This window comes from Zonotrichia leucophrys, chromosome 3 (assembly GCF_028769735.1).
Source record: "Zonotrichia leucophrys gambelii isolate GWCS_2022_RI chromosome 3, RI_Zleu_2.0, whole genome shotgun sequence".
NCBI classification, from domain to species: Eukaryota; Metazoa; Chordata; class Aves; order Passeriformes; family Passerellidae; genus Zonotrichia; species Zonotrichia leucophrys.
Genome location: NC_088172.1, coordinates 98,744,777 through 98,760,400, shown reverse-complemented (window position 1 = coordinate 98,760,400; position 15,624 = coordinate 98,744,777). Strand labels below are relative to the sequence as shown.

Below are 15,624 nucleotides of genomic sequence, written 5' to 3'. Positions count from 1 at the left end.
GAGGCACAGGGCAGGAAAAGAATGATGAGCAACTTTGCCTGCCTGAAAACCTAGTCTTGATCTTTAAAGTTCACTTTCAGGTGTCTTCACAGGGTCTGTGCTGCTCTCTGCAACTGTTCCTGTCATCTTTACCCAAGTCTTTGAATTATGGATGCAGTGATGGCATCTGGGGAAGACCAAGAAAGAACTCAAGAATGCTGAAAACACAGAACAATGGAAATGAGAGTATATACAGCAGTGAAGTGACTAAAACACAGGCCTTGTGTTCTCCAGCAATGGTTGGTGAGCTAAAAACACAAAATCAACATTCCCCTCTCTGGAAGACTGATGTAGAATTTAACCCTACAGCCACACCTGGGCAGAGGTGAGGGACAAAGCCCTTTCCAACCTCTCCCTCTGATGTAAGAGTGCTTTAGCTGTTATCAGCCAAATATCTTCTGCAGCCTCTAAACAGGGCCAAGGTATCCACTTCAGCTGGCCAGGCCTCCATGAAGTCTCATCTCCTTCTCTGGTTTCACTCCTTTCATGCATTTTGTCCCTCCATGCAGTTCTCCACTGGTCTTGGGCCTCTGGTTTCCTCCAGCTGGACTTTTTCAAAGTTCCAAAACAAAGCATTGTTGCTCAAGCTTACTAGTTTAACCTAAGCCAGTACTCCTAAAACCTCAGCTTCTGAAGGGGAAGATATTCAGATATTAACTTGAGCTTTCAATAAGGAAAAAGGGTTTTGTTATTTCCCTTTGGGTTTTGGAGAAAAGTTCGAGCATACCAAAGATAAAAATTCTAGGCTCTAAACCAAATAACATAAAACATATTATTTCAAGATGCTATTTTTAAAGACCGAGATTTCACTCATCTCATGACTTTTGACCAGAGGCTTGGCTCTGAATTTGAGTTTGCCTTCCACCACACGGGAGGGTTAGCAGGGCAGAGACGGAGACCCTTAAAATTCCCATTGTCTTTGGACAGCCTGTCCTGTGCCCCAACTCTCAACATTCCTGTAAGATCTACAGCAAAACTGCTGCAGATTTGCCCCCTTTTTCCATGCCAACCATGCAACAACTACAAGAGACAAGATCGGCAGCAGGCCTGAAACCTTCCAGTAACCAACCTGTGCAACACCAGGATGCGACTTCATGAAGCATTTTCCTTTTCTACAAACCTCCAAATGCGGAATAATAGGATGAGGGTTGGAAAGGACCTTAAAAACCATCCTGTTGGGCTGGGACACCTCTCACTAGGCCAGCTTGCTCAAAGCCCCATCCAACCTGCCTTTGAACACCACCAGGGCTGGGGCATCCCTGGCCAGCCCATCCCAGTGTCTCATCACTTTCACATAAAAGCATTTCTTCCACACACACAACCTAATTTCGCCCCGTTTCAGTTTGCACCCATTTCTCCCTGTCCAAATTGCACCAGAAAACCACCTGAGGCCGGAAATCACCCGGTCACCTCCAGGTGTCACAGGGACGCCCGGTCCCACCGGGTCACCTCGGGGCAGCCACAGCACCTCATGCGGGACCACCCTCGCCCCTCACATAGGACACATACAGGGCACATACAGGGCACACACCGGGCATACACCGGGCACATGCCCGGGACCCCCGGCAGCCCCTCGGGCACGACGCCCGCAGCCCCCACAGGCGCCGCCGCGGGACCCCGCGCGGGCGGGCGGGCGGGCGGTGCCGTTGGGGCGTCCCCGTCCCCGCCGGGGGCCGCCCCGCCGCCGCCCCCCGGCAGCCGTGGGGCCGTGCCCACCGCGGCCCCGGGCGGCGGAAGTGTGTGTAGGGGGCAGTGCAGGAATTTCCTGTGACGTCCCGGCCCGGACTCCATTAGGTGCAGCTGGGCTGAGAGGAGACAAACCCGGCGGGCAGCGAGCGGAGCGGGCCGGGCGCCTGGGGCTGCCGGGCGGGGGCTCAGGGCAGCGGCGGCCGCCATCGCCAGAGGGAGCCCCGAGCGGGCGGCGGAGCTGCCTCCGGGACCCCCGGCGGGCGCAGGGCCCCGCTCCGCCTCCCCTCGCCCCCGCCGCCTCCCCCTCCTCGCCCCCCCGGCTTCCCACCACGGCCGCTCTCGGCGAGGAAACTCTGGCCTCCGCTTCCTCCTCCTCCGACTCGGACACCGGCGGAGCCTCCCCGCCCCCGCGGAAGAAAGCCCGGGCCTCCCCGGCGGCGGCGGAGGGAGCAGGAGAGCCCGGGGCTTCCGCGGGCAGAGCAGGCCTCACCTCGTCCCAGTCCCCCTCGGTGCCCGCCGGGCTCGCCCCCGCCGCCGCCCCGCTCAGAGGCAGCAGCAGCAGCAGCGGCGGCATCGCCAGCAGCGCCATGCAGGCCAACGGGGCGGGAGGGGGCCAGCAGCAGCAGCAGGCGCCGCCGCAGGGCCCGGAGCTGGGCTGCCTGGGCGCCCAGAACGGCGAGGCCTCGGCGGGCACGGCCGCCGGTGACCAGCTGGCCCACGCCAACGGGCTGCTGCCCTCGGCCAACAGCGGCGGCCCCGGCGGCGGCAGCCCCGGCGGGCTCGGTGTCAACAACGGGGTGCCCGCCGCCGGGGGGCCCGGCCCGGCCGCCGCCGAACTGGGGGGCGGTGGCGGCAGCGCCCTGAAGAAGAAGAAGCGGCTCTCGCAGTCCGACGAGGACGTGATCCGGCTGATCGGGCAGCACCTCCACGGGCTGGGGCTCAAGTAAGTGGCCGCGGTGGGCGAGGGGCAGCGCGGCCGGGCCGGGGGACGGGCTCCTTCCTTCCTCCCTTGGTTTCCTGCGGCGCCCTGAGCGGAGGGTCCCCCCGGGGCCGGGGCAGCCCCGCCGCCCTCCGCTCCGTCCGCGGGGAGGGTCCGGAGCGGGGTCCCCGTGGAGGATGGGCAGCCCGGAGAGGGGAGGAGGGGAGAGGAAGGGATTCGAGGTGAGGGGGGTTGGTGACCAAAGCTGCCCCGTCGCAGCCCGGAGGTCTCCGGTGAGAGGAGAGCAGTGCCTGGCGGTGGGGCAGGCCCGCTCCCGGAAAAATGGAGCCGGAGCTGTGTTTGCCAAGCCCGTGCCGGTGTCTAGCGAAGGGACAGGACAGGAGCTTCCCCTGTCAGGGATGGCAATATGGAAGTCGGGTTGCACACCGATAAGGGTAGATCAATACAAATGTGTTAGTGGGGGAGAAGTTATCTGGTAAACATAATGGAGCCCGCAGCTGGGCGTGGGGGGGCGGCTTTTCGCAGATGAGCTCCAAGATTTGGCTTGTCAGCTCGGAGGAAGCGACACAAAGTAAACTGCCACTTAAGCAGGCCTATTGGCTTCGCTCTGGAAACCTTTGGCCCTCTAAATGGTGAAGGCCTCTGTAGATTTGTGCTGGACACGTGTTTTTGCTAATAATCTTACTTGTAAACAAGAAACGAGAATGTTGGCCCTTCCTTAAAATCAGGATAGAGAAAATAATTTCCCAGTGGAATAGGGGAAGTCTTAAAGTGTTTAATCATAGTGCTTTGTGAGTAAAGCTAAAGCTAGCCAGTATGTCATCATTTTGGAAGGAGGGTAGAGAAGTCCTGCGAAGTGCTTGTGTAGCCACAAAAGAAGTCTTCAAAACACGGCAGAATGGGTCAGCTATAAAGAACATATTCCATAAAATAAATTGCCTCTGACACAAGAGGCAAGTTTACAGCAGCAGACAACTCGTGACTATTCATAGATGACACCACAGTAAATAAGCTATTTTTAGTATAAAAGGGGGAGGGCTACAGGTCCCTGAGTTTGTTTATTTTTTTTTAAGGAGCCAGTCTTGTAAGAAGTGATGAAGGAAAGATGAGGCCTGTGCCAGATGTTGTAGCTCTCCTTGTTCTTTTATGGGGGAGGTAGGGAGGGGGCAGGGGATGGCAGCCAGTAGCTCACAGCTTTCTAGAGTGTATCTTCCTTCATGAAGTTTATCTTCTGTGCAGGGCTGGCTGTTTGTGGTGGCTGGTAAGTCACATACTTCATGGTACTTCAGCAAAGCTTCCAAGCTCCTTGACAACTTGCTTTAGGTAGAGGTAGCTTTTGACATGTCTCAGGCAACTGAGATCACCTTCTTGAGCAAGCATCTGAATCTGGTCATCGTTTTCTTGTTTAATTAAATTACTTTACGGTAAACTGTTATCATAGCAGGCGGTGTATTTGTGAGGGTGAAACTGGTCGGGTTTTTTTACACTGTATCTCTCCTGCAGCCAGACTGTTGATCTCCTCATGCAAGAGTCAGGATGTCGTTTAGAACATCCTTCAGCTACCAAATTCCGCAATCATGTCATGGAAGGAGAATGGGATAAGGTAACGTAGGGCTTATAGGACTGTATTAACCACTGTTGAAATTTATAGTATCTATGAGACAATTCAAAATTCATCCTCCTTATATACTTTTTTTTCTCTTCTGCCGATTTCTGCAGGCTGAGAACGACCTGAATGAACTTAAGGCCTTAGTGCATTCTCCGCATGCAATTGTGGTAAGAGGCACACTTGAACTCTTTCAGAGCTGTGTAGTTGGACTAATTGTAGTGGTGTAATCTTTCACTATGGAGTTGGTTGTCCATAGTTCTTGTTTTCTCTTTTTTGTTTACTTAAAGCTGCTTGCATGCTATCTCGAACGTCATACTAATCTGAACTTTTTTTTATTCTGTTGTAGAATGTGAGATAGGCAGCCCAAAAGTACTGAGGCTAAGATTTGGTGTGCTGAATGTTAAAACTCTATTTAATGTACCTAACTGATAAAATATAAATCCTGTCACAGTCCTAAAATAGGTCAGTTTCTGTAGAAACTGCCTATGTTGAATACTAATTTCAACCTTGAAATACTTCTCACAATCTCTATGTTTATAGGAGTTAGGATTTCTTGAGGGAAGTTTAGAAATAAAATGCACTAATACTGGTGTGGAGTTGGCATTGTAATAGCACATTACAAGAATATAGAGGCTGCTATAGACCATGAACAATACTGTTGCTTTTCCAGATGGCTTTTAAAGAGCAAATGCATTTGTATTGCTGTTTGGGATTTTATTTAGAGCTTTTTCTCTTTGGGTGGCTTTTTTTTAAAAAAAAAGATAAACCTAGAAATAGAAGGTTGGTGGATCCTGTGACTTGACACTACAATATGTGTTGTTATGATTTCAGTTGCTCTGAGTAAAGTGTTTCTTGTTTTGATTTTTGGATCTCAAGATATAAATCATCACTTGGCTCTTCAAAGAGCTTGTTCTTTTGTTGTAAAACATTTATTTTAATGAGATGAAGTTACAACAGCTATGGTCACTTAGGAAGCAAACTGTATCAAGGCTTTTTGAAGTGTCTGTGACTGTAAACAATGAGGAATCAGCTGATGGCTGCTTAGTTCCACTTCTAGCTGATTCATTTGTTGTCAAGACAATTTCCTGTCTGGTGGGGGAGGGAGAGAAAGAGAGAACAGGAAATGAAGTAGGAAAAACAGATGTTTAACAAAACATCAGAGGGTACTTGACAGAAGTTTACATTTGGTTCTATTAGTTTGGTCAAAGCTTAGCACCTCTTAATTAGACCGACCAGTAGTTCACTTTCTCTTTTGTCAAAGACCTGAAGGAGTTGAGAATTTTGCATGCAGCTTTCAACAGTGTGTGTACCTGAAAGTATGGAACTGCTATATTGGAATATGAATGGTCATTGGAAACAAATTTTCTGAAGTTACAAAGTTTGTCTGTAGTATTAAAATGTTTTGCATGTTGGTGAGTCAAGAGATTTAATTGAGTTTTCAACATTGTACTCTTTGGAGACCTCAGTTTGAGAAAAAAGAATGTTTTCCTTCTGTTGTTCTGAAGGGCTCCAAGAGCATTCTCTAATATTGATATCTTAACTGGTTCCATAAAGCTTGGTGCACTAAAAACACTTGGTTTAAACTGAAATTTACCTGAACCAATATTAACTGTTTTCTTTTTAAAGTTGACCTCCTTTATATTAGCTTGACATAATTTAAACCAGGTAACAGTTTTGAATATCTTACATGTGCAGGACAGCATTATTTGCAAGGATAAGTTGAGCTTGTGTGCATGGAGTCTCCTCCTCCCTCCCTGTCCAGCTTTTGTGCACATGGTTGAGGTTCTGGGTGAGTTTTAGTGCTGGGAAGGTGGAGAAAGGTCATGACAGGTAGGGAGGGATGCTTTGTGCTCTGTAGGTATTCCCCACTGCAGAAAAGTCAGAGCTAATGAGGGTGATAAATGTCTTGATCAGGAAAAGTCCAAACAAGGTGCTGCTGCAGGTAGCTCTTTAAAAATAGAAAATTGGATTTTGAGTTTCCTGGCTTGTGACTCACACTATGTGACTAGATGTTTTAAAAATGTGTGCATACAAGAAGAATGGGTGCCTAAAAATTTAGATGACACAGGGAGTATTTAACTAAGTAGGGTGTGTGTTCTGTGGTTTGTTTTGGGTTTGTGGTTTGGGTGGGTTTGTTGTTTTTTTTTGTTGTGCTTTTTTTTTCTTACAGTTAATATGACCTGGACAAAATAACCAGGATTGGTTTTGAAATGTCTGGTCAGTGAAGGGAGATGCATATATAGTCAAAAAATCCTCTTTGTATTTAATTTCCTGATTTTTGCAAAGTGCTTTCAGTTCTATGGGTGACAACACTAAACATGAAGGGGCTGATGTCAATTTTTCAAGCTTTGATGCAGTGTGTTGGTATTGGGGGAGGAGGGTGTGGCAGCACACAGGACAGTTTGCTGTTTCTATTTGTGTTAACACAGCTGAGTGCTGTGCAGTATGTGATTAGTCATGTTTGCTTTTCCAGCATATCAGATACAGCTCTCTTAGAAAATCTGTAGGAAAACTTTATAATTGAATTAAGCATGATGTTTTTCCTTCAGCAACAGTTAGAAAACACCAACTTCAAGCCAGCCTGAGGTTTTGCTTACTTTGGGGCTACTCAAGCATGTGATGGCATCTGTCTTGGGTACTTAATTGCACCTAGGAAGAAACTTTGGGATTATTCCTCTACAGTCATCTAGAAAATACCTTCAGATTGTTCTCTTTACTTATTCCAGAGGTATACAGCCTGCAGCAGGCAACACAATCTAAAAAGTGAGTTAAATATTATCATTTGAGTCAAGTGCTCCACCTGCCTGCATGGTGTCCCTCTTGCTACCAGCATTAAGGGCAGTTCCCTACTGGAGTTAATTACTCCCTGTGTGGTAGGACTTGGTGTGGTTGAAGCCTCATTAAATTCTTTGCTGAATTGTGTAGAGCACAATGTTTTCTGCCCTTTACATATCAGGGCATTTAAGTTTTGGATTGTTTTATAGTGCTTTCATCAGTGTTTTACAAAACTATCACAGTAAAAGACTGCAGAGTAAAGAAAACTCATGTCTTAGTTCTGCAGGCTGTAAGTAGAGATGGCTACTGTGTTGAGTTTGTTTTGAAACATCTGCTGATAATTTCACCATGTATTTTAGTTACCTATTTAATTTCAAAGAGCAGTTGTTACAGCAATGTTTACTTATTTGAGACTCCTAGTACGTTAGTAAAACTCTTGTGGCGCTTGTTAAGATACACAGGTTGAAAATAACACCAAAATCTGGACATAAAATTAGTTTATTTCGTATTTTGTTTGGTAAACTTCTGAAGATTCACTGCTGCTTACAGTTACTGATCAGAATGGCCCGATTTCTTGCCTGTGGCAGTATGTTTGTCCTGTTCCTTTCACAGCTTTGTTTGCTGAGGTTTTCACCTTTGGGTATGCAGTGATGGTGAGTTATGGTACCTGCCAGACTTCCTAGAATTTAGGATTCTGGAAGGAGCTTTCCTGCTAACAGGACAAGGAAGGAGTACAGTTCTAAGCACTCATGTTAGTAATCCAAGGCTGTAGTTTGAAGAAAGAAAAATGCTAATAGTGCATACATTGAAACAAACAAACAAAATCCTGTAAATCTGTTAACTCTTAGTTTTGCCCCGGGGTAATCAGAGTTCAGTTTACACTTAAATAATAGCTTGTGGAAACAACAAATAATGCAGTTTATCCTCATCCTTTCTGTGGAGGTGAGAGACAGGATGAGGTGTAATAACTGAACAGAACCAGGCAGACTGCAGTGCTGACACTTGGATTGGACTTTTCCAGGGGTCCATCAGGGTGAGGAATCTTGGCTATAGCTAAGCAGTGGTGGTGTCTGAATTTTAAATTGGTCAGCAGTCATGAGTGTAATGATGTTGAATTTCCTTTGCAAACACTGAGATGATAACAAATCCCAGGCACTGGTGTTACTTTGGTATGGTTTTCATTATGGTCATTTTGATTTCCTTTCTTTGTAAGGCACCTAAAAAACAAATGGAGAAAGAATAAGCTACTTAATCAGCAGAGTTTGTGCTTTTGCTATATTTTAGAGTTCTCATTCCTTCTAGAAAAGGTTGTTTGTGCTCTAAAAGAGATGATGTACCAAAAACGGTCTTGGGTTTTGTAGAAGGTGGTGTTGGAAGAAATTAGAAGTACTATTAGGGGAGTGTAAAGGAGTTGAGAGAAATGTATTTGCCAGCAAAGTCAGTAATTGCACAGAAATAAGAAGTAGGAGACAGTGAGTGTCTCAATGTTAAAAAATAACCTGCAATGTAATATTACTGGAGTGTGACTCTTGCCTCAAGGAAATTCATGCCATTGTTTGAGTATGCTGTAGGGCAAGTTTTGGAGCAGTTATCAAAATAGCTTAGTAATTCAATTTAATTTCCCCATCAAGACTTTAGTCCCTGCCCTCTGCTGTCGATAAGTTACTATTTCAAGTTGCTTATCTCTTATTCTAATTCTCCATTATGGGAACTCTAGATTGCTGCATGAAATGTATAATACTTTGTTTTTCTGGGGGCCTTTATATTCCTAATGTGCCTAAGTCACACATGGCACTGATGGCCTCTTATTTTTTAAGCCATACTTTCTAGCCTAGAGCTGAAATTACACCTCTTTGGCAACAGCATTCTGTGTGGTATTCCTGTAATGCTTTCATGGAATTGCTGAGACTGATGTTGTAAAGCCCATATTATAAGGTTTTTCTGCTCTTTTTACTTTTTCCTCCAACAAAATGAAATTAATGTTCCAAGTCCTGAAAGTAAGGAGGAAGAAAAGGTAGGTAATCACATTTAATGGAAATATAAATTAAATATTATATGCAGCGGATGGAGAAGGAAGATAGGGAGGGATTACAGTTTTTATTACAAATAAATATCAGCCTGGTTTTGATCTGGTGGTGATCATCAGTGTGAGGTGACCAAAAGCAGTGAAATATTGTGTGTGTCTGCCACCTGGGCATTTCATGTATCCTGGAGGGCTTGTGCACTGCTGGTGGAGGAAGTTCTCATCCCTCCTGCTGCTGCTGTATAAGCAAACAGCGTGGGGTCTGCTGGCCTGCTGCATGGAGCAACCACTGGCCTTGTCAATAATTGGAATATCTTTCATTTGGTTTTTCACATGTCAGAACACTGAAAAAAGTTGTCTCACCTGGAAGAACTGTACAGAAATGGTCTAATAATTCCAAATTCAAATAAACTAAAGAGGTGGATTGGGAGTGCAATACAGGTTTGCCTGTCAGATACAGGACAGCAGAGCACTGCAGACAAGTTTGAACATAAATCATCTTTACTGTGTCATGTTTTGTGCTTCACAAAGCTGTGTGGTAAGTTAATAGCACTGTATGTGGAAACTTCATTCTTTTGAAGAACTGAGTGTCTCTGTATGCTTAATGTTTTAAGGCTCACTAGATGTTAAATTCAAAGTTAAACTTTCATGTGAGTTTTAATAGGACAGGAACATCTTAAACTTCCCAATTATCCCTCTACTTAAGGAGGCTGGCAGTGTGTTTGAAACTAAGTAAACATTGACCAAATATGAGCATGAAAATAGTGAGGTGCCTGAGGTCTGATGAAAGCAGAGGAAACTGGTGATTGAACTGGTGGTGTGTTCATTAGGAAAGCAAATGTGGTTTGTTGCACTTTATCTCCAGCCTATGTCTTGCCAGTTTGTCTAAGCATGAGCATTTTCCTCATTTTCCTCTTCAGCCTGGTGAGTTTTGTGGACTAAACTTGTCATTTCTGGTAGCAGTAAAGAATGTGTACAAACACAAAATACTTGATTTCATCCAGAAACAACCAAACTCTGTTTGTACTAAATTACTATTAAAAATTTTAATATAGTAACTTAATGCTTAATTTTTTTCTTTTCACCCACTGATACTTGTTAGAATAGCAGGCTTGATTTTTTTTTTAAGAAAACAACCAAAAACTGTGAAAGGAACACTATGAAATAACAGCACTTAATTCAGAGTGTTGAAGTGACTCCTAAATATAGGAAACTGGTTTTTTCTGTAATCCTGAAAACAATACCCAAGGAAAACAAGTAAACATGGAACTACAAAAAAAACCAAAACCTCAGGCAGTGTCAGTTTGTTACTGTTTTATGTTATGGAGCTATGCAAACAATTTATGTCAACACCTATGTAAGCAGTGTGAGTTGCCCTGTTGTGTTCTGTGCTGTCATGCAGTCTGAAATATGAGAATTGCTGATTTGGGGCCCTTTTCTTGATAAAATGTTTCTCTGGAAAACCTGAGTAATGCAAGGTTTGAAGGGTGATGGCTAAAGAGAGAGCAGGTGAAAATGGGAGATCTGAGGAATGAGATAGGAACTACTTGGAGCCCCATCAGGCAGGGAAGAAATTCATGGATAGCTTAATTGCTGCAATGTTGTTGAAAAGCCAACAAAAGAAATTGAGTAATGAAACATTACTTAGAGCTGTCTTTCTGAAGGGCATAGTAGAATGGTTTCTACTGTTCTGTTTAGGCTCAAACGTTTTCTGAAACTTCAGTCAACCTTTTTCCCCTGACTGCTGCTTTCTGTCATGTCAGAGGATGAAGTTTTTGCTGCTGCAGCAGAAGTACCTGGAATACCTGGAGGATGGCAAGGTCCTGGAGGCACTTCAGGTTCTACGCTGTGAACTGACGCCTCTGAAATATAACACAGAACGCATTCATGTCCTCAGTGGGTAAGTGTTTGCACTTTGAGAGCTCTTGCAGAGATGTTCTTTAAGGAATTCTGTAGCTTTTGATAGCTGATGTTGTGAAGACTCAAGCTGTATTAAAGCTGCTATCCTGGTGGATAATAAGCTGTACTGAGATGTGATAAAATGCTGAGTAAAGAATGCTGTTCAGTAGACAGTGTTTTGTTTCAGATGCTTGAAAACAACCTGATGATGATTTACTCTAATACTACTAGAACCCAAATTAATACATATGTATGGTTTTCTGATCATGAGAATTATTAGCCAGTTACCTTAAAATTTAATTGAGTATAATCTGGTTTGTTCTTAGATGAAAATAAGACAATTCTACCATCCTAAAATTGCTTGTGCTTTGTTTTCTTTTTGTATGGGCAGTTTGCAGATATTTGTTCAGAAGACGTGTGTTTGTGTGAAATAGTTCCCTGCCTTTTCCCTGTTGGTCTCAAGCTCAACTTACCTGTTCCCAGTTCATTAAAAATGTTATGATCTGTATTGTATCATGCTTAAAAGTGAAAAGAATGATTCCAAAAAGACTTGGTCTGTTGGTGTATGTGCCCTTTTGAAACAGGTACCTGATGTGTAGCCATGCAGAAGACTTGCGTGCAAAAGCAGAGTGGGAAGGGAAAGGAACAGCTTCCAGATCTAAACTTTTGGACAAACTCCAGAGTAAGATGTTCTAGTGTTTAGAATTTCTTCTCATCTCTGTTAAATCCAGTATAACTTACACATCCCAGGGAACTGACTGTGTTTCTTGGTTGGTTGGATTTTTGTATTTCTTGGTTCATGGGGATACCTTTAGGTGCCTTTACCCTTTGGTCTTCTGTACTTTAGCTTTTGCTGTCTCTGATAAACTGTTTGTAATAAGAACTGTTACTTCTTAGCTCTGCTGCATGCAGTAGTGATATACCTTGGTGATTAAATGTGGTTTAGGGAGGGGGGTGTGTGTGTGCTGAGTGGTGGAAACTAAGTGTGGCCTATCACCTGTAGTGATACTGGTGCTGGTTGATAGTGGTCTCACACTTTGCTCTGAATTATGGTTTCTCCTCTCTCTTGTGGCTGTTGTAGTACTCTGGACCAGAGTTCTAAAACCCATGGTATTCTTTATTTTCATAGTGCTGATAGAGAATTCCCTAAAGGAACCCAGCTGATGGTGTTGTCATGCAACATTATAGATTTTGTAGAATACTGAATTTTGAGTTAGCTTGTGTAAAGTGCTTGTTGGCCAGGACAGTGCACTCTGGAACAACAAACACCTTGCATAAAGCTCTGCTTCCCACAAATTCATGCTTCTAATTCCAGGTGTATAGCTGTACATTCCAATTCAACAAGCTGCGTGCTATTATTTACTCAGATCTCTTCCAAAACCACTCAAATCAAAGTATGCTCTTACTTGTAACTTGCATTTGAGCAGTCTTATTTTTTTCTTCATTTGTTTATTTTTTTCTTCCTGACTCCTCTGAAGCCTACCTGCCCCCATCAGTGATGCTTCCTCCGAGGCGTTTACAGAACCTGCTGCGCCAGGCTGTGGAACTGCAGCGGGACCGGTGCCTCTATCACAACACCAAACTCGACAGCAACCTCGACTCTGTCTCGCTGCTAATAGATCACGTTTGTAGTAGGTAAGGAGCCTTCCTGACTCCTGAGATGGGCAACCTTTTCTTGGTCTTTTAAAGTGGTCAGAAACGTGAGGGCTGTTCTGAGGTGTTTGACGGGATTTGACTGGGAAAAAGCAGTTCTTGATAAATGAGCAGTGGAGGTGGGGAGTAAAGGAGGTGTGGAGAGGAGATTTTGGTAGCTGGATGTGGGGTAATGGGATCAGACTGAAGGTTAAAAATTTTAATCAGATTGGTGTAAAAAGAAGATACTGCTATGCTAATCCATAGCCACTTGTTTCCAGTCTATTTGTTCATCAACACAGGATTGCTGTGTTTTTCCACTGGAGATTCAGTGGTGTGTTGCTTACCCAGACTTTGTCTCCAAGGGTACTGGAATGTAGGAAGCCTGCTGAGGCATGGTTCTATGAACTCAACTTTCAGCTGTAACTTTCAGAGTGGACACAGGTGCATTTAGGCACAAAGGTTAAGACAGAGGAGAAATGTGCAATAGATTTTTCTGAGTTACATAGTATATAACATAAATAATAAAAAGAACTATTTTCTCAGATATGTATAGTAGTAAGGATTGAGTGTCTCTTATATCTTTGTATTGGCTCTTTAGACTGTCTGGATAACTTTTTTTTGGTGACAAAATGGAGGCTGCTTCTGAACCTTCAAAATGCAATACTCTTAATAGACATGGAACAGGAAGGTGCTTGTTTTTAACAAATGGCTGACTTGAGCAGTTTTTCCTCATCCAGCAAAACTTGGCTAAGGACCCAAAACTTAGTGTGGCTTTTATGGAAAACTGCTGTGCTGTGCATGGTGGATTAAGGGAATAAGGGCTGTATGGGATATCCTTATATATTTGTCCATATAACAGGCTAACACTTGGGCTTGCAGGGGAATTGTTTTCAGTTAGGGTTAGCTCCTCTGAGGAAGTTAATTAAAAACTGATAAACTTGATTATAGAAATTTTCTGAACTCAGCTGCTCTGACTTGCATTCTTGGGTTACTTGGAGTCAGTTTTTAAAGATGCAGACTTCCACAGTACTTTGCTGTAGCCATCTTAATGTTTGCAAAGTACTGTCTTTGGCACTTTATGTATTCAAGTAGTCTTTTGGCTTACAATTTTGCTGCATTGCATTGTTTCAGCATTGTAAATGTGTGTGCAGACATTTGAATGTTGCCCATTTTAAGAGCTATTGGAAATGGTCATCTACTGGTATTGTGGTTTCCCTCGTTCAGAAGTGAGTCTTAAAATCAGACTACCTAGAAGAGATTTAACCTTTAGACAAGTTCATGAGTAGTATTGGCTGTTGTGCAACAGGTTTGATATTACTAATAAAATCCCAAGGAGCATTCCAGATCACTGTGAAGAGCTTGGCTTCAGAGAGCCAGATAGAAAAGGCACTATATGCAACAAACCTGGGTTTGAATTTCCCCCACCTTAATTATTTGCTGACATAGAAGTTTGGATTTTTGTTTTGTTGGTTCCTTTTTTTTGGCTAAAGTAGTACTTCCTAAATTTGCATATTTGCTGTGTATATACATAGATACTCATGGCTGCTGTAATAAGAAGAACCCCAACCTAAAAAGTACCCCAAAATCCACTTAAAAGAAAAGCTTCCATTCTGTCCTCACCCTATTGTAGCTGCCTGTTGCAGGGGTCTGGCTCCAATTCTTGGTGTGCTGTATGTGCTTGGGCATAGTGAGCTCAGTTAGGCAGTGGAAGCCTAATTTTGATGAAGGTGACAGAAGTAACAGTGGTCTGAAAGCTCAGATAGTTTGAGTCCTGTGCTACTTAATTGATGGAACACTGAGAAGTTTCCCCTTTTATTGGAACTAATCCCTTTTGGACTTATGGCAATATTTTGGTTAAGCCTGCTTGAATTGCACTGACAGGCAAAATGACTTTTAACTGTAAAACTCACTTGATAAGAGTGGGAGGTATGAGTGAGGCACTGCTGGGAGTAAAGGTGAAGGATTTCAGAGATTTTGATAGCAGAGAATTGATGCTCTTGGGGATGATGATTTTTGGTTTTGAGAACCTTCAGCCTAGTTGGATGTGTTGGGGTTTTTTGTTCATTTGCCTTTTTTGTTTTCTTTGTTGAGGAATAAATCTTTCATTGTATGTACAGGGACTAAAACTGTAGCTATTTAGTGTTTTATTCTATAGTTTTGAACTAATGTAAATACAACAACAGTAAACTTTATGAGATGCTTTATCTTAGTAAGTGAATGACATAATTCGGGTGTTTTGTGCTGAACAGAACAATTTGTAATGAAACACTTCAAAAAAGATCAAGAAAAACCTTTGAGCTTCAGTAATATCTAATGACCAAAACCAGAAGCTGTTAAGACAACTGGTTCTGGTTTCTTGTTTCAAGACTGCTGCTATTTCCTTCCACAGCCAGGTTATTTAATGTAGCTTTGCTATCTGAGTCAAACTTGCTGAGTTCTGTTTCACTAGTTAGGTGAAGAGGACTTTTTGTGGGAGCACTCTGGTCCAACTGGGTTGTGAGCAGTAAAATTCAGCATTGGGATGTGTCTGCAGCAGCCCTAATAGCTGTGTCACCCCCTTTAGGAGCTAAAAGTATCTTACTGTGAAAATGGTGTGCTCCAGCATTGTCCTGCTTGCTTTTCATGTCTGCAAAACTTTGGCTGCTTTTCTTAAGCTTTAAGATGGAAGAGCTGTTGTTCCACAGAGTGTTGTTTCGAAATGAAATGTGCTGAAAAGACTTTCCTGGGACACAGCATGCCCCTTGTACTTTGTGTGAATTAGGGATGCAGCCTCACCTCCTAGGGCAAGTTGCTGTTCAGAGCAAAAACATTAATTTATAACAATATAGCTAAATAATAATGAAACACTGCTCCTGTAGGTGCACATCTCTGTGTGAGGGCTTGCCTGCTTCCCTCTAGACTTGAAGGGAAACAAAATCTTCTTTCATGGGTGGGGCTTCTTTTACTTTGTGTTCAGTGTTCTTCCAGGGGCAGCCAGGCAGTTCCTGGTCAGCTGAAAGCAGGAGCAGAACACAC

At 43.8% G+C, this 15,624-nt stretch overlaps 1 protein-coding gene across 1 annotated transcript in view; it reads left to right on the top strand.

Moving 5' to 3' along the window:
- Positions 1-1,847: 1,847 nt before the first annotated feature.
- The window catches only part of WDR26 (WD repeat domain 26), a 27,601-nt gene continuing 13,824 nt past the window's right edge, over positions 1,848-15,624 (top strand). The window contains exons 1-6 of the mRNA XM_064709473.1: positions 1,848-2,671; positions 4,172-4,271; positions 4,388-4,444; positions 10,839-10,975; positions 11,559-11,656; positions 12,453-12,609. Coding sequence (XP_064565543.1) covers positions 2,316-2,671; positions 4,172-4,271; positions 4,388-4,444; positions 10,839-10,975; positions 11,559-11,656; positions 12,453-12,609 — 905 coding nt within the window. The 5' untranslated portion in view covers positions 1,848-2,315. The remainder of the gene's footprint in view (positions 2,672-4,171; positions 4,272-4,387; positions 4,445-10,838; positions 10,976-11,558; positions 11,657-12,452; positions 12,610-15,624) is intronic.